This window comes from Ochotona princeps, chromosome 17 (genome assembly GCF_030435755.1).
Source record: "Ochotona princeps isolate mOchPri1 chromosome 17, mOchPri1.hap1, whole genome shotgun sequence".
Lineage (NCBI taxonomy): Eukaryota > Metazoa > Chordata > Mammalia > Lagomorpha > Ochotonidae > Ochotona > Ochotona princeps.
The window spans coordinates 16,704,253-16,725,053 of NC_080848.1; the positions used below are offsets into that span (position 1 = coordinate 16,704,253).

At 49.4% G+C, this 20,801-nt stretch overlaps 2 protein-coding genes across 2 annotated transcripts; both read left to right on the forward strand.

Moving 5' to 3' along the window:
* The first annotated feature begins 677 nt into the window (after positions 1–677).
* LOC101516634 (keratin, type I cuticular Ha8) lies at positions 678–4,467 on the forward strand. Its single transcript, XM_058675819.1, has 7 exons — positions 678–1,227; positions 1,459–1,541; positions 2,291–2,447; positions 2,766–2,927; positions 3,015–3,140; positions 3,619–3,839; positions 4,335–4,467. The coding sequence occupies exons 1-7, from the start codon at positions 739–741 to the stop codon at positions 4,465–4,467; spliced, it is 1,371 nt and encodes a 456-aa protein (XP_058531802.1). The 5' UTR covers positions 678–738.
* A 7,143-nt stretch (positions 4,468–11,610) lies between these two features.
* LOC131482358 (keratin, type I cuticular Ha8-like) lies at positions 11,611–15,208 on the forward strand. Its single transcript, XM_058675820.1, has 7 exons — positions 11,611–12,099; positions 12,322–12,404; positions 13,225–13,381; positions 13,700–13,861; positions 13,949–14,074; positions 14,542–14,762; positions 15,106–15,208. The coding sequence occupies exons 1-7, from the start codon at positions 11,611–11,613 to the stop codon at positions 15,206–15,208; spliced, it is 1,341 nt and encodes a 446-aa protein (XP_058531803.1).
* The last annotated feature ends 5,593 nt before the right edge of the window (positions 15,209–20,801 follow it).

Sequence of the window (20,801 nt, forward strand, 5' to 3'; positions counted from 1 at the left end):
AAGTCAACCTCACACACATGAGCTCACAGATACTCTGTTGGAAACCCCCATGTCTCCCCAGTGTGGTTGTTTTCTGTTGGTATCATGCTTGGTCATTTGTCAGTGAAAAAACAGTGCAGTGCCTGTCCCAGAGGAAGCCATCAGGAATGTGCGGTGAATGAACACAGTTCTCTATGTTCAATGGATCGGCAAAGTGAGGCAAAAAGGCCAACACTCATGGAGAGAAGCAACGTAGAACTCCTTGGTTAGCAAAGACCATAATACCTACTGATACAAATACTCAGTTCCTTCTCTGGGTAGGGAAGGTTAGTGGAGTCAAGACAGCATCATGGTTCCATTAGGGTCTGTCTCTACTGCTCTTCCCAGGAAAGCATCCATGTGGGCATGCCAACAAAGAGGCCTACCCCCAAGTCAGGGCACAAGCAAGGGGACTGGGATGACTTTGTTCTTAGAAAATAATGAAAAAACCTTTTGGATCTCCCCCAACAGCTAACTTGATATCAAAGAGCAGGAGGCAGCCGAGCCTCATCAGCATGCCTTTCATGACATGAGGTTCCTTTAATGGCAACTCCACAGCTGAGTAACAAGGTGATGCACACAGTGGCAGCTAATCAGGGCCATGAGGCCAACACCCATCTGGGATGGGTATAAAAGGGCTAGGAGGGGATGAGGTTCTCAGACTCGGTGGCTTGGCCTCCCCAGCTGATCAGAAAACCCGCACAGCCTCAGCTCAGCAGTATGACTTCCTGCACCACCCCTTCTTACCCTCTGGGCAGCATCAGGTGCCTTGGAGCCAGGAATGTGCCTCCCTCCTGCTCAGATGTCGGGGTCCATTATGGGCCAGAGGGTGACACTGCCCCACTGTGCCTCTCGGCCACCGTGGCCCATGCCAACCGTGTCCGTGTGGGCTCCACACCCCTGGGCCGACCCAGCCTCTGTCTGCCGCAGAGCTGCCGCACGGCCTGTGCCTTGCCAGGGACCTGCCACATTCCTGGCAACGTGGGGATCTGTGGGGCCTATGGTGAGGTGACCCTGAATGGCCACGAGAAGGAGACCATGCAGTTCCTGAATGACCGCTTGGCCAACTACCTAGAGAAGGTGCGTCAGCTGGAGCGGGAGAACGCGGAGTTGGAGACCACCATCAGGGAGACGAGCAAGTGCCATGAGACCAGTGTGTGCCCGGACTACCAGTCATACTTCCGGACCATTGAGGAGCTGCAGCAGAAGGTGAGGGGTGCCCAGGCCTGGGGTGCCTGGGGTGCCTGGGGTGCCTGGGGTGCCTGGGATGCCTGGGGTGCCTGGGGCAGAGACAGCAGCAGGCCTGTGGAAACAGAAGATCTAGAGGGCCTTGAGTTTTGGGTTCTCTTGACATGAATGTGGTTGAGTGTAGACACCATATGTCAATGCAGGGTCCAGAACCTGATGGTCCACGTGAGCTGTCTTGTTGGTTTTTCCCAGATCCTGTGCACCAAGGCTGAGAATGCCAGGATAGTTATCCAGATTGACAATGCCAAGCTGGCTGCTGATGACTTCCGTATCAAGTAAGTGGGGATGGAAGAGGGTCCTGAGTGACTTCTTCCTGCATCCTCCAGCACTATATTTGTTGAATGGGAGGCACAATGTTCTTTTCCTTCCTTCCTAAAATCCAAAAACATTTCAATTGTAAGCAAAAGCAATAGAAGATAGAAAAGGATAATCAAGTTCGTATTTTGGTTGTGTCTCATTTATTCCTCCCACTGAAAGCAAAGGCAGTTAGAGTTTTGTTGAGCAGGAGCAAAATAAGGTGACTTTGAGGATAAACTAGGCAAGTTTCATGTGTAAGCTTCATTTGTAATTTAGGGGAGTCACTTAGGCATGTGTCAATTTCCATATTCACCTATGGCACCCAAGGCACCAGGAGTTTGCACTAAACAGAAATGAAGGTTAGATAATCAAACAATGAAGGAGCAGCTACTCAGGGACAAGACAGCTGGCCACGACTTATTCTGGGCATTAGCCTCAACATGCCCCGTGGGCATGAGCACTTTGTGGGCCTCAAGCCACAAGATCCTAGGCAAGGCAGTTTGTCCATCTGAACTCCAGCAGCCTCACATGCAAATAGCAAGGATGCACACGGTGCAATGTTCTTTTGTGAAGACATGAGTAGAAAACAAGCGCTTTGGGCAGAGGGACTGTGTGTCTAATTCATCTGTGAGGCCAGAGGCCTTGGAGGGGGTGCCTGCTTTAAAGGGGGCTACTGGGAAGGGCTCTCCTTGGCATCCTTGTTGATTCCACATCTCTCCGGGGGAAGGCATGAGAGTGAGCGCTCCCTGCGCCAGCTGGTGGAGGCAGACATGTGTGGGATGCACAAGCTCATGGATGACCTGAGCCTGGCCAAGGCTGACCTGGAAGCCCAGCAGGAGTCCCTGAAGGAGGAGCAGCTCAGCCTCAAGACCAACCATGAGCAGGTGCAGCCCTGGTGCTCAGACTCCCATGGGTGGGGCAGGGCGAGGGGAGCCGGGCAGGTGAGGGAGCACCCTGAGCCAAGGCTCTCAGAGTAGGGCCAGGCTCAGCTGGCATCAGGATGAAGGGGTGGGTATGGGATCCAGATGGTGTGGAAAGTGGCAGCCCTGCCTTGTGAATTGGGAGAGTGTGGAAGGACTTTTGCCACTGGGCCCTGGACAAGTTAGTTAGCTGTGAGCATGTTTGTGTGGCTCCACTACTGTTCTCTGCATGGTCAGTGGCCCTTTCTCATTCAGGGAGTGTGTCCCCTTCCATCCCTGCAGGAAGTGAACACGCTGCGGTGTCAGCTTGGGGACAAGCTCCGCATTGAGCTGGACACTCAGCCCACCATAGACCTGAGCAGGGTGCTGGAGGAGATGCGGTGTCAGTACGAGGCCATGGTGGAGACCAACCGGCAGGATGTGGAGCAGTGGTTCCAAGCGCAGGTGAGGGCATGGCTGCAGGGCGGGAGTGGGGGAGGACCTTGGGCTCTGCTGAGAGGCCATGGAGCTGAGCTTGTGGTTGACTTTCAGTCGGAAGGCATCAACCTGCAGGCCATGTCATGCTCTGAGGAGCTGCAGTGCTGCCAGTCGGAGATCCTGGAGCTGAGGTGCAAGGTGAACGCCCTGGAGGTGGAGCGTGAAGCCCAGCACAACCTGGTAGGTGTCCTCCTTCCCACCCTGTGAATGCCATATGCCATGGCTTGGTGGAAATTTCTTTTGGAGACATCATAACCTTGATTCTAGTGCCTGCATATCTATTAATGGCCTACTTATCTTTTTGCAACTACTGCCAAAGTTGGATCAAACTGAGAACAAATTTGAAAAAGTCAATCTTTCCTTTTTTAAGAAAAATAAATTAAGTATAGGCATGCATTGCACATGAACAGACTAAGTTTCAAAATGTTTTAGATATTGGACATGCAGGGTTGGATGCTATTTATCTCCTTATGCCTTGGAGGCAGCAGCAATTTTGGGAAAGTTTGGAGAGCTTGAGGAGGGTGCCCGGATTTGGCTTATTTGCCGTAAGCAGTCATGTCACAGTCACTTCAGTCACTGTGATCACCCCTGAGATCTGGCACCTGCAGCTGGGTCTCAGAGGGTGTGGAGTCTCTGAGCCCCTTATTTCCCACTGCAGAAGGACTGCCTGCAGAACTCCCTGTGCGAGGCCGAGGCCCGCTTTGGCACGGAGCTGGCCCAGATGCAGATCCTCATTAGCAACGTGGAGGAGCAGCTGTCTGAGATCCGGGCTGACCTGGAGCGGCAGAACCAGGAGTACCAGGTGCTGCTGGATGTCAAGGCCCGGCTGGAGTCGGAGATCAATACCTACCGGAGACTTCTGGAGAGCGAGGACTGCAAGTACGTGGGTTCAGGGCACTTCCTGACAAAATCAGTTCCCCATTTCCCATGAGGTTGGTAGGGTGCCTGAGGGGCCTTGACACCCAAGCTCTCCTCTGCTCCTTCTGGGGGGTTCCGGCCCCACTCTTCACTGCACCTTCTGCATGGCTGTCAGAGTGTGGAGGGACTGTGTATGTCCTTTAAGGAGACTGTCATTTGCCAGGGCTTGACTCATAGGTGCTCCTTGAACAGGGGATGTGCCTGCACCCACAGCAGGTTTTGGAATCGTTTTCCTGGTCATTTCTACTCAGTAGTCGGAACTTGATTCTCATCTGGAAAACTTTCATGATGGAAGGGATTTGAGAGACCACCTAGTGTAATTCTGGGGTTGGGGTGGGGGAGGTACAGCAGGGGTGAATGGCCCATGGTGTTGGGTTGGGCGACCCTATCCTCGCTCACCATGCTGCCTGCCATTCCCCTCTCCTAACCGAGTTCCCCTGGTTTTTCTCTCTGCAGACTCCCCTGCAATCCATGCTCCACCCCTCCCACCTACGTGGCTCCTGCCTCCACCCCTCGTCCAAGCTGTATCCCCCGTGTCCCCTGTGGGTCTGGCTCCGTCTGTGGAGTCAGCACCAGCGGCAGATTCTGAAGACCTACAGACCAGCAGGGGCTGGTTAAGGCCAGGGGCTGCCTAAAGCAAAGCGCTTGTTATGCATTTAGAAAATCTGGCTTCTAACTCTCGCTGAATTTCTGTACACACCTGCCTATCTGGAAGGATGCCAGGGAGATGGGCTCTTAAAGCAGAGCCTTCCTTCCCAGCTCCTGCTTTTGCCCAGAGGAGCTCCATGCCCCTGTGTGACTCAGGACATCTGTGTAGCATGGGACTCGGCGTGAAGAAGTGTCCTGGGCCGTGACATGACGTTGTATTTGCATTTCAAGGATATCTATTGTAATTAGAACTGGTTATAGTTTGTGACACAGGAAAGGGGGAGTGAATGTCACTGCCTGGGATTGTCTACCCTCATTGGCTGATGTCTGACACCCCTAGACCTGGATGAGAACCCCTGGGAGGGGGAGGCAGAACCTGGCTGTCTAACCACTCCTCTTCCAGTTTCTTTCTGCTTTTCTGTCTTGGAGATGGGCTGAGTGGAAACTGCTCTTATATCCTGCTTTCTCTCTATTCACAGGCCTGCTGTCTTTGGGGAAAACCCCAGGCAGGTCTCCTCTAGGGCAGCATAGCCTGTTAGTATGGAAAGGGAACTTGCAGGTGCAAAATCATCTTTTTTTTCTTTTTCTGTAACCCCTGACTCTCCGGCTATGACCTCTCCTTTCATCTAATCTTACTGTAAAATCTGAATGATGACTTTCCTGAACCATGGGACTCTGCTGATCTCTTGAGTTGAGAACCTGGCTGGGCATGACAATCTAAGGGAATTGAAAAACACCCCCCTGCAGTAGCTTTGGCACCTTTACACTTGCCCTGATCATCTATATCTCTGCTTTCCACACTCTGCCTTCCTCACCACCATCCAGACACACCGGGCTTCCTGTTCCTTGGACTCCTCATGAGGCCTGTTCTTCCTTCTCCCTGGAATGCCTTCCCTGCTCCTTCCTCTTGCTTAGGTTTCAGCTGCAATGCCATTTCCCCTACAAGCCCCCAATGGACTGCCCACCTGAAGTGCTTGGCCCTGACACCCTCTGTCCCTTTTCTTAGCATCTCTCAACAGCTGAAGTCACGCATTTCCCCTTTGTCTTTGCCATTGAAATGCATCCTTAAGATGAACGATTATTTGCTGCTGCAATCCAGGAGTCTAGACTGCTGCTTAGTACACAGTAGATGCTTAATAAATGCTTGTTGAAAAAAATGAATCTTCGAGTCCTGGCTTTATCTGTGGTTTGTTGGCGGTGGGTGGGTCTTGGTACAAAAGTCCATGAGTTCAGGCCTTGACTTCTTTGTCTTCTAAGACATGATGAGCATGGTGCCGTTTTCCGGCTTCTTTCAGGATTTGACACATTTCCAGAGTGAGGTAATAGGAATGAAAATGGTCTGAAAATAAGAAGACATTCCCCAGTTCCCTCTTCAATCTGGAGGCAAAATATGGAACAGTGATTAGGAAGGCAGGTGCTGGGCCCCACTGGCCAGGTTCAAAGTCTGCCCATGTCCCCAGCTGTCTTCCCCTGAGCAGTTACACTGACCTCCTCTAGCAACTCAATCCAATGAGAAACCAACTGGCATACCCAATAACTTGCTTCCCACGACAGACTATATGCTGGTTCCATTCTTAAGCCAAAGAATGAGAAAACTCAGCCGAGGAGCATGGCCTTCTTAGCGACTCCCTCCTGTTGAATCTGACCAAGGAGAGAGGTCCCAGTTTCAGGGAGCCTCATTTTCTTTAGCCCTCTCTGGAAAGAACACAGCTCACTCTGGCAAGGGCCATTACGATGTCTGCAGTTCTTCAGACTGGCCACTTCCCTCTGCGGTTCTGATGTTGGACTGTGGCTGTGTGCTCACTGCAGAAAAGCTTGTGTTAGCCTCACTGCTGGTCCCACCTGTGACTTCGTGAAAGAAAAAGCAGCAAGGCGAAATGGACATGTGACCACTGAGGTTGGAGCAGGGCTACAGGGCTGCAGAGCTCAAGCCAACCTTGTCTTCCGATGAAAGGGATGGTGTGGCTGCATTTGGGGTTTTTAGCTTCTGGTGCCAGGCATGGACTTATAGAGTGGGAAGTCCTGGAAGAGCCTCTGTGACATCAGGTTGTCATTTTGACTTTGATGGAATTTGGGGCCCCTTCCCCACCCTGCCCATGATCTGAGCCACTGTGATTTGTTTTTTTTTTTTTTTCTGAGAAGAGAAACAAATGAATGAGGGACCTGCTATCTGGTGCCTACTCTGAGGATGCTGCCCTTTATCAAAGAAGCTGTCTCCTGCTTCAGTCCAGCTCTGTTTCCTGACTCTGTGCTTGGTGCACTTCTTTTGTTGTGGCAGACAACAGAATCCAGCCTGCTTCTGCTTTCTCTGTCTTTGTTAAAACAAACATGAAATAGAGTTTTGTGTATTAGTGATTTCCTGCTGCTCTGTGTCAGATGTAGTCTCTTGTTAAATAATGTGGCCAAGGATAAATATTTAGCAAGCATGTGAGCTAAGTCTGCAAATCAACTCTCCTTGCTATCATATAACCTATATAATTTTATCCCTGGTTCCTTTGAGTGAATCTGAGATATATACATATATTTACATATATATATGTGTGTATATATATGTGTGTGTGTGTGTGTGTGTGTATTTTTTTTACCTGGGGGAGAAGGGAAGAAAGAAACTCCCACCTCCCTCACCTGCTGCTTCACTCGTTATGTATCTGCAATGCTCTCTAGGCTGAAGCTGAGAGCTGGGCACTCAATCTAGGTCTCCCACATAGGTGGCAGGGAGCCAACCTGCCCCAACACAGTGCACATTAGCAGGAAGCTGGACCAAGGAGTGCAGCCAAGACTTGAACCTAGGCACTTCGATATGGGATGTAGTAATCCTGATGTGCAATTAAACTGCTAGGTCAGAAGCCCACCCCAAAGCTGTCTTTTAAGGGAGACCCCTGCATTGTGAGTCTCCAGTGGTCCTGTTCCTCAGTCAGTGGTGCTCAGACACTGACTGATGGAGCTCAGGTCTTACAGAGGTCAGCCTTCTGAACCAGCTCCTTTGCCTCCAGCCCATTGCTCTCTAACACCTGCTAAATGCTTTGTGTTGAACACTTCATGGGTGAATGTCGGTATCTGAGAAGAGGGGAAGAGTGATCTAAAGTCACTCCTTCACCAAAAAGAGCTATTCTTAATGACATAAACCAGAGCAGTTTCTATGCTGGGAATCACAGAGACTTGCAAGACAGAAACAAGAAGCCCCGCTTCCAAGGGGGCCTCTAAAGAAGTCGGAAACACAACACACCACGTAAAGCATTATATTCAAGACCGAGGAGTCCAGGCAAGTGGAGAAGAGGGGTTGATCTAGTGCCCAGAGAGGGTGGAGAAAACTTCTGCTGGGAGGCGACTCCAGAGCTGAGAACTACGAGTGTTCAGGGTCAGCCCTGAGCTTCCGGGATAAGGATGCATACCACTGTTGGGTTTATGATGGACAGAATGAAGCAGATTGTCACTATTTTATACTTTTTTTTGGCACAAAATCTGTGAAGTGGGATAAATAAATACTTTCTACATTGACTTACTGGGAATTTTGGATTTTGTCCAATTTTCTAAATCATTCTCTGTGTAATTGGGTGCTACCGTTGCTTGCAAAAGTGTCTTGAATGGATGGCACATCTGTTGATAAAGTCTATATTTACTATATTTCCACATATTCTCCTATGAACTTAATACCCATAGGAAATGGTCCCTTGAAAGGGTCAGAGGAAGACCTGGCATGATAGCCTAGTGGCTACATTCTCTCCTTGCATGCACCAGGATCCCATATGGGCATTGGTTCCACATCCTGGCTGTTCCACTTCCCATCCAGCTTCCTGCTTGTGACCTGGGAAAGCAGTCTTGGGACCCTGAACCTGTGTAGGAGACCCAGAAGAAGCTCCCAGCTCCTGGTTTTGGATCAGCTCAGCTCTGGTCATTGTGGCCACTTGGAGAGTGAATCAGCAGAAAGAAGATCCTCCTCTCTGTATATCTGACTTTCCAATAAAAAAAATCTTTAAAAAATCTGTTGTAAGAAAAGAAAGTGATGGCTGTTTCCTTTTTTTTCTGGAGTCAGTTGAGAAGACTACTGAAGTCACAAAGTTCCTTCACGGCATCCTTCCTAGTGCCCTGAGCCATAGCCCAGGGTGTCTGAAATCCTTGCTGGCTTAGTGGTGCTGGGAAGGACCGCTTGTTGCAGTCTCAAGCTGTTTTCTTTTTCCTGGGGTATTTTCAGAATGTCCATCCTAACCCTAACCCCAATCCTAACATCAACAGGTGTGGGATGAAACTCAAACTATTTGGTCAGCTCTAACACCTCTGTTTCTCTCTCATCTTTGGTAGATTCTAATACTACGGAACTGAATTTCTCTTTCTGTCTCTCTCTCACACACACATGCGTGCCTCTTGTCTGTTGGCTATATCTTCAAATGCTCACAACAGCTGGGATTAGTTCAGGCTGAAATAAGAAGCTGGGAACTCAGTCCAGGTCTCCCACATGCATGGCAGGGACCAAACTACTTGGACCATTACCTGTTACATTCCCTGATTGGTATTGGGAGCAGATCTGGGATGTGAATCCAGGCAGCCACATGTGTGATGTGGGTCCCCCATGAGGTGTTTGACCACAGTTTGACCACTGTGTTAAACTCCTGCCCCAGGAATTCTTTTAAAAAGTGGGGACAGGGGAGCAAGAGGAGGCCATGTGGGGGTGACAAGGCTGTGCTCCTTCCTGCCACAGCTGAGTGTGAACTCACATTTCATGGCTTCCACTTAGTGCCAGCTCCTTTGAAACAGTGCAAAGTCAGCAGAACCCATTGCTTTTTAAAGCAGGAGGCATCAACAGCGTCATTATGCAAAATGGATCTAGAATAGCCCATGCAAGGGCCACAGGTCAAGTTTTAGAGAAGAAGAGGGGCGTCAGCCAAGCTTCAGCTACCTTGCTTACAATGAAACAAGCGTCCTGCATGTTGAGATGGAAATAGCCATGATTTTAGCCAATGATTTTAGCCAGAAAGACAGCATCAAAGATGAATCCTAATTAGCAAATCAAAGGAAGCTATTTGAATGGTTGAGTTTTCTGGATTATAGTAAAGCTATATGATGAGGTGGAATAGAAAAATGGAGGAAGCTTTGAAGACAGCCCCCATGCAAATGATGCCCGGAGGCCTCTGGAGGCCAGCTGGGCCAGCAAAGGCCTTTCCGTGGGTTGACCAGCTGACCCCAGGGCCATGGCAGAGCCACAGCTGACTTGGAATGGGGTTCCCCTGGGGGAAGCGTCCCAGACCTCCACCCATTACTTCTTGAGCCGGGGTTACAACAGCAGGCATGTCCGCTCATGTGGCTTCATGGGGCTCCTCATTTTTAAACTTTTCTGAGTGTAAAGCTATATTTGCAGTCTTCCAGGGCCTTGTCCCACTGGATTGTGCTCAGTCTCCAAGTCCCTTTCCTCTTGCTCCACTACTGAGAGGACAGCTTCTGGCCTCACAGCCACAGGTGGGCCTCTTTTCCCAACTCTAAACCGAAGTCTCTGGGGCCTGAGTAGTGTCGCAAATCCTCATCTCTGACATGCTTCTAGAGAGTCATTTTTCTCTGTGGGTCTTATTGTTCAAGTGTCTTTTGCTATCCAAATATCTTTCTTGGCCCTTCAGTAATTTTATTTCTTTTCCCTGCCAGTTCTTATTCAGTCACTAAGCCTGTGACTCTTCAGACCCAGCAACGATGGGGCATGACACCTGTTTTTTTCCTTGAGGGCCATGGGGGAAGTGGAAACAGAATGGCATCAAAAGATGGGGCACTGAATCAAGCCTTCAGCAATTGGGTTACCTCTGACAGTCAGAAAATGTGTTTCGGGGTGGGTATTATGGCATAGCATGTTACCGTGCCACCTGGGAAGCCTACATCCCACACTGGAGTGCTAATTACCTTCTGGTCCAGCTTCCTGCTAATGTGCATGGAAGAAGGGGCGACAGCTGAAGATGCAGGGCTCAGACTTGCTGGGGAGGGTGCTCCTAGGTATCAGACCCGGCTGGAGTTCTGGGCTCCTGGCCTTAAGCCTGGCCCAGCGTCGGCTGTTGTGGGTTTTAGCGAGGGATGTGAATGAGTAGCTGGAAGATTCCTCTTCATCTCTGTTTCTGTTTTTCTCTATCTGTAACTTTACCACTCTGTTTCTCAAAGTGGGTGGAATAAGTAAAAAAAAATAAACATTAAAAAATATATTCAAGCTTCTCATCTGTACATTGAGCTATGAGCAACTACCACCACACCACAGATTCAGTAAGCACAAGCCCTTGAATTTTGTTTTGAAACTGCTTGAGTTTAAGGCCCTGTGTTCCTTTCCTGGATCAAATAATGTTCTTCCATTTGCTTATGTGTCAGTAACTTCTGCCTAGTGACATCAGGACTATAGACCCCAAGTCCTTATCCAGGTCTTGGTCTTTGTTCTCGTTCAAGTCTGTGTAAAGCTCCCTAAGATTTTGGTGGCAATGTTTTCTCCTACAGAACAGAAACCAAGCTACGAGTGAGTAGCTGATTCTGACTTATAAGCCCCAATATTGCTGCTTGCTTGCTCTCCAGGAGAGAAGAGAATGTAAAAGATGGAGGAAAGAAGAAATAGAGCCCATCAGTATTCAAGTATTAGTAGATGCCTAACTTTTATAAACTGGTACCTTCTTTTCAAAAGAAAGGCTGGTTGAGTCTTCCTTGGGGGAGAGACATGCTGGTTCATGGCCTCTCAGTCTCTCCTACAACCAAATCACTGATGAAGAGATTTGCCACATATACAGAGAGACAAGCCCCATCCAGAGAGAGCGAATGTGGAATCTGAACTAATTGTTGGTGCTAGTGTAGTAGAAATAGGGTTCTCTGAGTTCCCCTCCAGACCACCTAGTATCAAAGAGCAGGAGGCAGCCGAGCCTCATCAGCATGCCTTTCATGACATGAGGTTCCTTTAATGGCAACTCCACAGCTGAGTAACAAGGTGATGCACACAGTGGCAGCTAATCAGGGCCATGAGGCCAACACCCATCTGGGATGGGTATAAAAGGGCTAGGAGGGGATGAGGTTCTCAGACTTGGTGGCTTGGCCTCCCCAGCTGATCCGAAAACCCGCACAGCCTCAGCTCAGCAGTATGACTTCCTGCACCACCCCTTCTTACCCTCTGGGCAGCATCAGGTGCCTTGGAGCCAGGAATGTGCCTCCCTCCTGCTCAGATGTCGGGGTCCATTATGGGCCAGAGGGTGACACTGCCCCACTGTGCCTCTCGGCCACCGTGGCCCATGCCAACCGTGTCCGTGTGGGCTCCACACCCCTGGGCCGACCCAGCCTCTGTCTGCCGCAGAGCTGCCGCACGGCCTGTGCCTTGCCAGGGACCTGCCACATTCCTGGCAACGTGGGGATCTGTGGGGCCTATGGTGAGGTGACCCTGAATGGCCACGAGAAGGAGACCATGCAGTTCCTGAATGACCGCTTGGCCAACTACCTAGAGAAGGTGCGTCAGCTGGAGCGGGAGAACGCGGAGTTGGAGACCACCATCAGGGAGACGAGCAAGTGCCATGAGACCAGTGTGTGCCCGGACTACCAGTCATACTTCCGGACCATTGAGGAGCTGCAGCAGAAGGTGAGGGGTGCCCAGGCCTGGGGTGCCTGGGGTGCCTGGGGTGCCTGGGATGCCTGGGGTGCCTGGGGCAGAGACAGCAGCAGGCCTGTGGAAACAGAAGGTCTAGAGGGCCTTGAGTTTTGGGTTCTCTTGACATGAATGTGGTTGAGTGTAGACACCACATGTCAATGCAGGGTCCAGAACCTGATGGTCCACGTGAGCTGTCTTGTTGGTTTTTCCCAGATCCTGTGCACCAAGGCTGAGAATGTCAGATTGGTTATCCAGATTGACAATGCCAAGCTGGCTGCTGATGACTTCCGTATCAAGTAAGTGGGGATGGAAGAGGGTCCTGAGTGACTTCTGTTTTTAAGTATCTGTCACAGTACTTGGCTTGCGGGACGCATTGTTCTAAACAGCTTTTGTTTTCATTAGAAGAATGAATGAATTGATGAGTGAGCATTCACTTTGTCTATAAACTTTTATTTAACCTTTTACTAGGAATGATCCTTATAGAAGATGGAAGAGAATAAAAGCATTAAATCAAAAAGAAGCTGTTAGCTTAGACTGGTTGGTTTTCTTGCCATTTCCCACAGAAGGTACTAGGGCTTTCTTGCATAACCATAAGCAGGAAGAATCATTGCAAGCATTAACTGTTGGTTCCTGGGTTGTTGACAGATTTACTCATGATACGATAAATTGTCACACCACTCCTTGGTATCAAGACTTGTTGAATGAGAAAGAGAAAAAACAGTGGGAAGCATTTAATCCAAGGGGCAAGGTAGCAAAATGAAAGTCCAGAAATCAATCTACAGTATTTTTTCCTGGCATACTGGCTCCTGTTTCAGGAAAGTAAATACTACATTTTACGTAACAACAATTTGGTGGAATATGGGAGTTTACTGTCATTCAGGCACATCAATCAGAATGACTGGCTTATTCATTCTGAGCCTCAGTTTCTTACTTCATCAGTGCTCCCAGTAGTACTGGTCTTGACCAAGAGCTCTGTAACTACAAGTTGAAACACAAGGAGTGTGCATTAGATGAATCAATGCCAAGTCCAAGATGGTGAAGGGAGGTGGAAACTGGGGGCTACTGGGAAGGGCTCTCCTTGGCATCCTTGTTGATTCCACATCTCTCCGGGGGAAGGCATGAGAGTGAGCGCTCCCTGCGCCAGCTGGTGGAGGCAGACATGTGTGGGATGCACAAGCTCATGGATGACCTGAGCCTGGCCAAGGCTGACCTGGAAGCCCAGCAGGAGTCCCTGAAGGAGGAGCAGCTCAGCCTCAAGACCAACCATGAGCAGGTGCAGCCCTGGTGCTCAGACTCCCATGGGTGGGGCAGGGCGAGGGGAGCCGGGCAGGTGAGGGAGCACCCTGAGCCAAGGCTCTCAGAGTAGGGCCAGGCTCAGCTGGCATCAGGATGAAGGGGTGGGTATGGGATTCAGATGGTGTGGAAAGTGACAGCCCTGCCTTGTGAACTGGGAGAGTGTGAAAGGACTTTTGCCACTGGGCCCTGGACAAGTTAGTTAGCTGTGAGCATGTTTGTGTGGCTCCACTACTGTTCTCTGCATGGTCAGTGGCCCTTTCTCATTCAGGGAGTGTGTCCCCTTCCATCCCTGCAGGAAGTGAACACGCTGCGGTGTCAGCTTGGGGACAAGCTCCGCATTGAGCTGGACACTCAGCCCACCATAGACCTGAGCAGGGTGCTGGAGGAGATGCGGTGTCAGTACGAGGCCATGGTGGAGACCAACCGGCAGGATGTGGAGCAGTGGTTCCAAGCGCAGGTGAGGGCATGGCTGCAGGGCGGGAGTGGGGGAGGACCTTGGGCTCTGCTGAGAGGCCATGGAGCTGAGCTTGTGGTTGACTTTCAGTCGGAAGGCATCAACCTGCAGGCCATGTCATGCTCTGAGGAGCTGCAGTGCTGCCAGTCGGAGATCCTGGAGCTGAGGTGCAAGGTGAACGCCCTGGAGGTGGAGCGTGAAGCCCAGCACAACCTGGTAGGTGTCCTCCTTCCCACCCTGTGAATGCCATATGCCATGGCCTAGTGATCATATTTCTTGGAAATCTACTAGTCACTTCCTTCAAAACCGTGTTGGAGCTCAGTATCTGGGTCTCCCTCTCTTTGTGGAGATTCGCCTTCCTGACAAGTTTTGCTCGACCATGAGTTATGGTTTTCTTGAAAAGTCAGCATCACTTCCTTTAGAATGATGTGAATGTTCAGGCTGTCATTCAACAAAGCACCTGCTTTAGGTCATTGCTGGGGACATAGGCAGCAGTATGATAGCTTGCTTTAAGTTAGACTCCTTAGTGAGAGGTAAGATCATCTTGACAGTGATTTCTCCAGGTCTCCAAGATTGTCCTGTGAGATCTGGGGCTTTGCTCCACAACTAGTGGGTTTAGCAGACAATTTGCTGGTTGTATTTTGGAGACATGCAGTCTCTGAGCCCCTTATTTCCCACTGCAGAAGGACTGCCTGCAGAACTCCCTGTGCGAGGCCGAGGCCCGCTTTGGCACGGAGCTGGCCCAGATGCAGATCCTCATTAGCAACGTGGAGGAGCAGCTGTCTGAGATCCGGGCTGACCTGGAGCGGCAGAACCAGGAGTACCAGGTGCTGCTGGATGTCAAGGCCCGGCTGGAGTCGGAGATCAATACCTATCGGAACCTGCTGGAGAGCGAGGACTGCAAGTACGTGGATTTAGGGTTGTTTCTGGCCCAATCACATTCCGGACTGTCAGGCCATTCCTTACTGGCAACTCCATGTTTGCAGGAAAGTGGTCTTACTGTAACATGCTAGCCTGGCCCTGCATAGCTTTCTAGTGCCTCATTTACACTCCCGTGTCAATGGAGCCCCTGATGTGCCAAGACAAGGAGCGGTTTAGACGCCAACCTGCTGCTCTGTATTCCTGTGGCCGCAAGCCTTGTTGGAGACAGGCTTGTCCCTCACTCCGGTAGCTTTATCATTGTTTATCAACCAATGAGACAGATTTGATTTCCCGTATCTGACTCTTCCTTTTCTCTCTCCCTGAAGGCTTCCCTGTAATCCCTGTGCTACCTCTGCCTCCTGCACCCTTCATCCTAGCTGTGCCCCGACCGCCTGCCGGCCTCCCTCGGCCACTGGAAGCCGATTCTGAAGGTCCATGTTCCATGCAGGATGTGGCAGCAAGATGTCTTGGAAGCCAGGATGCATCATTTTGCTTAATCTTCCTTCCAGAAAGTAGGCATTTTAAATAAACTAGAGAACAGCAAATATTTCTAAGTAGTGGCTTTCTGTTTGTGTTTTAAGCTGTGTTTTTGCAATTATCTTCAACTTAAGTGACTGCTTTTATTTATTTATTTTCTTTCCCTTTGTGCCTTTTTTTTTTTTTTTGAATTTTGGTTCTAATCCTAGAATCTCCAAAAATGGAACTGGCTCTTGTACTAAGTGGCCAATATACCTCCTTTCTCTATCAAGTGCCATCTTCCCGCTGGTGACTACTGTTGCTGGGATGGTGTCCCACCCTCCAGTCCTTGCATCCTTGCTAGCCCTGGCATGTGGCTCTGTGAGCTCTCTGGGGTTGGTAGTGTCTTAGTCCCGTAGTAAAGGTCCTTCTCTGGCATTACACATGTGCATCCCCGACCCACAGATGTCTAAGAGACCGATGAAAGGAGGTGATGCTGGCTGCCAAGCCTGAATTTCTTCAGAACAGCCCAGAACAAACATGTCCCTGCCATCCTTTTGGCACTGTGGGTCTCTGGGTATTTTGTCCAAGAGCAAAATCACACCTGTTAGAGTTCCAATCTAGTCAAAGAGAGGTCGTGTTGAGAATTGTCTTGGTCAAGGTGCCAAGATTTTTCTCATTCACATTGGCTCGGTCATGCCTGGATGGGGCTCTTGCCCATTCTCCTACATGTGGAGGCCTACCCTGGGCCCTGCGGATAGCTCTTGCTTCCCCAGCTCACTGCAGGATGCACTATTATGTAGAGAGAGGTCACCAATGTGTGTGTGTGTGTGTCTGTGCACACGCACACGTGTGCTGCTGATGCCTAGACATGTGGACAGTGAGGGCTGGAAGAGCTGCAATCAGCTGCCTTTTTGGCATGGCTCCTGTGTGGACCAGTGAGGCTCCTAGCCCCTGGCTTAGGTCTGGCTCAGCCCTAGCTGCTGTGGGCACTTGGGCTGTACCCAGCAAATGGGAGACTGCTCTCTCTCCCTCTCTCTAAGTCACTGCTTCAAATAAGTAAATAAGGAGCTCACATGGTGGCTCAACAGGCTAATTCTCAGCCTTGTAGTGCTTGTATCCCACAGGGGCACTGGTTCATAGCTTGGATACTTCACTTCTATTCCAGCTCCCTGTGTATAGCCTGGGAAAGCAGCGGAGGATAGTCCAAGTTGTTGGGCTTCTGTACTCACATGTGAGATCTGGAAGAAGCTCCTCTGGCTCCTAGCTTCAGATTTGCTCAACTCTGGCAGCTGCAGCCATTTAAGTTTGGACGATGTCTGTCTCTCTGTTTCTTCTCTCTGTAAATCTGCCTTTCAAAGAAAAAATATTAAACATGAATGAATAAGTAAATAAATGAAAATTTTAGAAAAATAAAATGAAAGTGGGAGAAGGTAGGCAAATGCTCCTGTAAGAGCAATCTAAGTGGAGAGGCTTGGGATTTTGGAATTCGATACCAGAGGGACCAGAGTCTGGTACCTCCGGGCAGCTGTGCTGAAGGTGAGTACAATGGCAACATCAGGTTCTCTTAAGCAAGTTAAGGTGGCTTAACTTGCTGTATCGCCATGCCTGCTCTTCCACTTGCCCTGTAAGCTTTCCTCTCCAGCCTCTCTGTGTCACCATATCATTATGAAAGGATGCATATAGCCCTGGGTGGGGAATCTGGTTGTTCCCTAACCAGGACCATCGACATCTCATGGCAGCCTTTCCTTCCCGTCGCACCTCACTAGGCTTCCACTCATGTATTTTTTGACTCCAAAGCTGTATGCCATGAAGCCCAAGTGAGAAGAAATGACAGTCCCCTGCAGACCCTGGGCATAGTCACAGCAGTGCCGAGAGGCCTGGGGGAACATTGCTGTGTACACCAGGAAGGCAAGAACACGGAGGTGGAGTTCTAGAGTATTTGTGTTTAGATTCAGATATTGGCGGGGGAGGTCCCAGGCTGTTTGGGTGTGTCCAGCCCCTCCATTGCTTCTCTCAGCATCCTTCCTTCATCTTCCTTCTGAAGAATGAAATCAGCTCATCCCTTGTGGTGTTGTCAGAAGCTCCGCAAGCTTGGTTTTTTGGGACTATGCTTTAGTGTTGTTGTTTTTCTCCATTGAATTCTGTGTTTCTCAGCCATATCTTCTCACTTCATACCTCCTTTACTCACTTCATATTGTTTTTGACATTTAAAAATATAAATAATCTATGGGATGTTTGGCTCAGCAGGTAAGCTGCCACCTGATAGCCCTATGGCTCGTCCCAGAGAGTCTGGGTCCAAGTCTCAGCCTTACTCTAAATTCTGGCTTCCTGCGTGTGGGCATCCTGGGAGGCTCTGGTGAGGGTGGAAGTAGTTTAGTTCCTACCACTTGCATGGGAAACCTGGATTGAGTTCCCAGCACCAGGATTTGGCTTGGCCCAACTCCAGCCGTTGCAGGCCTGTGGGAGGATGTATCAAGGGAGCCCCCTGTCTCTCTATAAATAAATAAAAAACACATAAATATCAAAGTCATACATGATGAGAAGACGGCTTATTTAGCATACAGGTTATGCTTGTTTTAGTGACACTTTGCCCGTACAACCTCTCTGTGGGTCCCAAATGTCACCGCCCCTCTAGGACTCACCTGTTGGGAATCAATGTTCCTGTTCAAATGGAAGGCCCTGGGCCAAACCCAGCAGATGTAGTGCACCTTAGTGTCAGAGGAAGGTTCTAGAAAATCACAGCTGCTCCCTCCAGTCCTCATGCCTCTGTCTCTGACCTCTAGTGGCCAGCTCCATGGAAGCCACACATCACAATCACCATCACCAAAGTATACTGCTTCTGCCTGAAGCCAACTCTTTCCTAGGATTTCCCAGCTACCCCCTGCCAAAGATTGTCCCTGGAGCCCACAGATGACCTCAGGGTCACTTTTGGTTCCTTTCTCTCCTTTAATCACTCCTCTCCCAAATGCTGTCACCTAATTGTGTGAAGTTTGCTGGGATCCATGGCGGTGGGTGTGGAAGACAGGAAGGTGTGAAGGGTATTGTTCCACTGCAGGCAGGGCCACAAGGAATTTCCTGCTGCATGGCAGGGCCCAGCGGATGTCTCTACAACCACCTGAATGCGGCTCCATCTCGCTCTGCATGGACACGGGACAACCCTACTGAGATTTCTGTAATCTATTTAGCCATTGTCTGCCTCTGCGGAGTTGGTCTTTACTATCAATGTGAGCTTGGAAGTTGATGTTGCTGATAATGTCTTAGCAAAAGGGCCTTTTACTCTTTATGCTGCCCCCACTGACCATATGCTAACCAAGGGTGTTAAGTCCCTAGGTATAGTAGGAACCCGTGTTTAGGATTTTTCTCCCCCATTGACCATATGTTAATCAAGGGTATGTAGTGGGAATCTAGTCTTTCCCTCTTTCCTTGATCTTTAGGTCCCTTCTTCTGTGATGTACTTCCTCCCTTAACCGATTCAAGACTAAGTTGTAGAATGAAGATTGTAATAGGAATGTGTTACTGATTGATACATGCCATCTATTGAGAACTTCCTGAACACAGGATTAGGACGACTGATATCCTGCATCAAGGTGAAACAATTGGCAGTATTATCCTTGAAAACACCCACTTGACCATATCATAAAAATCTGTGCCAGAGCTTGTGACTGTTTCTGTATAAGTAAAGGGGACAGCTTTCTTGCATTGTCCATTATGATCCTGAAATTGTAGTGGTCCATTTCGTTCCTCTAATCCACGCACCCTTCACGAGTCCCGAACTCAGCTGGAACTGGACTCCCGGCAGAAGTTCTCTCATCACTTCTGTTGCCCCTGCTTTCCTTTTCATTGGCACTGTTGGAGGCCTGCCAGGATTATTCTTTTTCTTATTTTTTATTACAAAGATTCATTTATTTATTTGAAAGTTACAGTTTTATAGAGAGATGGAGAGAAGAGAGAGGTCTTCTATGTGTGATAACCCGAAAGAGCCACAATGGCCAGGGCTAGGCTGAACTAAACCCAGAAGCCAGCAGCTTCATCCAGTTCTCCAGTGCTTGGGCCATCTGCTGCTGTTTTTCCCATCTGTTAGCAGGGAGCTGGATCAGAAGTGGAGCAGCTGGGACTTGAACTGGTGCTGGCACCACAGGTGGTGGCTCTATCTGTTGCATCACAATGCCAATCTCACTCATGAGTCTTGGAAGAGCCTCCTCATGCTCGCATCTCTTCCAATACCACCAGACCTGTCCTTGCCACCCGCTTTTCATGGTCTTCTTATTGAGTAGATGTTATGTTCTCTGAGGCTCTGTGTTACATGCTAGAGACCCAATGGTGTCACCCCTGGGCACACACTGGACAGCAGAAACTATTCCTTTAATAATAATACCGTTAGTCTGCTCAAACACCCAGAGGATTCATTTGGTCCCTGGAAGTCTATCTTCTTGGCTCCTTAGACACATGTGATCCAGAGTTGCTCCTCAGTACCCACTTACTGAGTGAACTGAGTGACTACTCACTGGAGGGCTGGTCTCTAATGGCCTCCGCTTGGTGCTCAGTTTGACTGCTACCCTCTGGTCCTTACTGGACTTCCTGAGAAAACAAACAGAAGGCAGAACGGAGGGTCGGGTAGATCTAGCCCAAAGTGCTTTCTTCTTACCTTTGTAAGCTCAGACAAGTGACTTCACTTTTCTGGACTATGTTCTTTATTCTACAATGGCATATTCATCACTACTTGGCAGTGTGGTCAGTAAGGAATTAGAACCTGTTTATGTGTAAAGCACATGCTCTGGCATAGAGTAGGCAGGTCAACCATGGTAGTTTGTATCTACTTTGAGTATGTAGTCAAGGTCGGGGAGGGGGGCGGTGGGAGGAGAGAGGAGAGTTAAGAGAAATATTGTCTACTAAATGCCAAGCCCGATTCCCAGCACAGATAGATGCTAGTAAGCATGACTTCACTTGGCCTTCACCTGTCTTCTGCAAACACTGTTTTGTGTGGCCTGATTTCTTCCCCACAGTGAGAACAAACACAGGGAGTAGGTTTCCTTCTTGTCTTTCCCTTATCCTTCAATCTGAGATGTTCTCATAAAACAAACCTTGCAGAACTAGGTAAACAAACAAAGCTTGTTTATTCAAACTTATTTTAGCTATTTGTTTTCATCTATTTGAAAGGTGGAAGAGAGAGAGAGAGAGAGACAGACAGACAGTGAGACAGAGAGAGAATCTGTTGCTTCACTCATTGGTCTGAGCCATGCCAAAGTCAGGAGCCAGGAGCTTCTTTCTAGTCACTCCTGTTTGTGGCAAGGGCCCAGGTTCTTCAGCCATCCACTGCTGCCTCCTAGAATGGATTAGCAGGCGCTGAATTAGAAGCAGGATAGCTGGGACTTGAAGTGGCAACCTGATATGGGATGGGATGCCATGAGTAATGGCTTCACCCACCACAGCGCAAAGCTGCTGATTTTAAATGCAATTTTTCAGATACTGTCTCCTCTTGACCTCATTAAATACTGCTTTCTCATATGGTGTTTCATTGACATGGACCTTGTGTCTTGCTGTGGAGCATGGTGATGGTCCTGAA

Coding starts and splice junctions, on each gene's coding strand:
- LOC101516634 (XM_058675819.1), top strand. CDS start 739: ATGACTTCCTGCACCACCCCTTCTTACCCTCTGGGCAGCATCAGGTGC. Junction 1,542..2,290: donor GCTGATGACTTCCGTATCAA/GTAAGTGGGGAT, acceptor CTCCGGGGGAAG/GCATGAGAGTGAGCGCTCCC. Junction 3,141..3,618: donor GTGAAGCCCAGCACAACCTG/GTAGGTGTCCTC, acceptor TTCCCACTGCAG/AAGGACTGCCTGCAGAACTC.
- LOC131482358 (XM_058675820.1), top strand. CDS start 11,611: ATGACTTCCTGCACCACCCCTTCTTACCCTCTGGGCAGCATCAGGTGC. Junction 12,100..12,321: donor TTGAGGAGCTGCAGCAGAAG/GTGAGGGGTGCC, acceptor GGTTTTTCCCAG/ATCCTGTGCACCAAGGCTGA. Junction 13,862..13,948: donor AGCAGTGGTTCCAAGCGCAG/GTGAGGGCATGG, acceptor GTTGACTTTCAG/TCGGAAGGCATCAACCTGCA.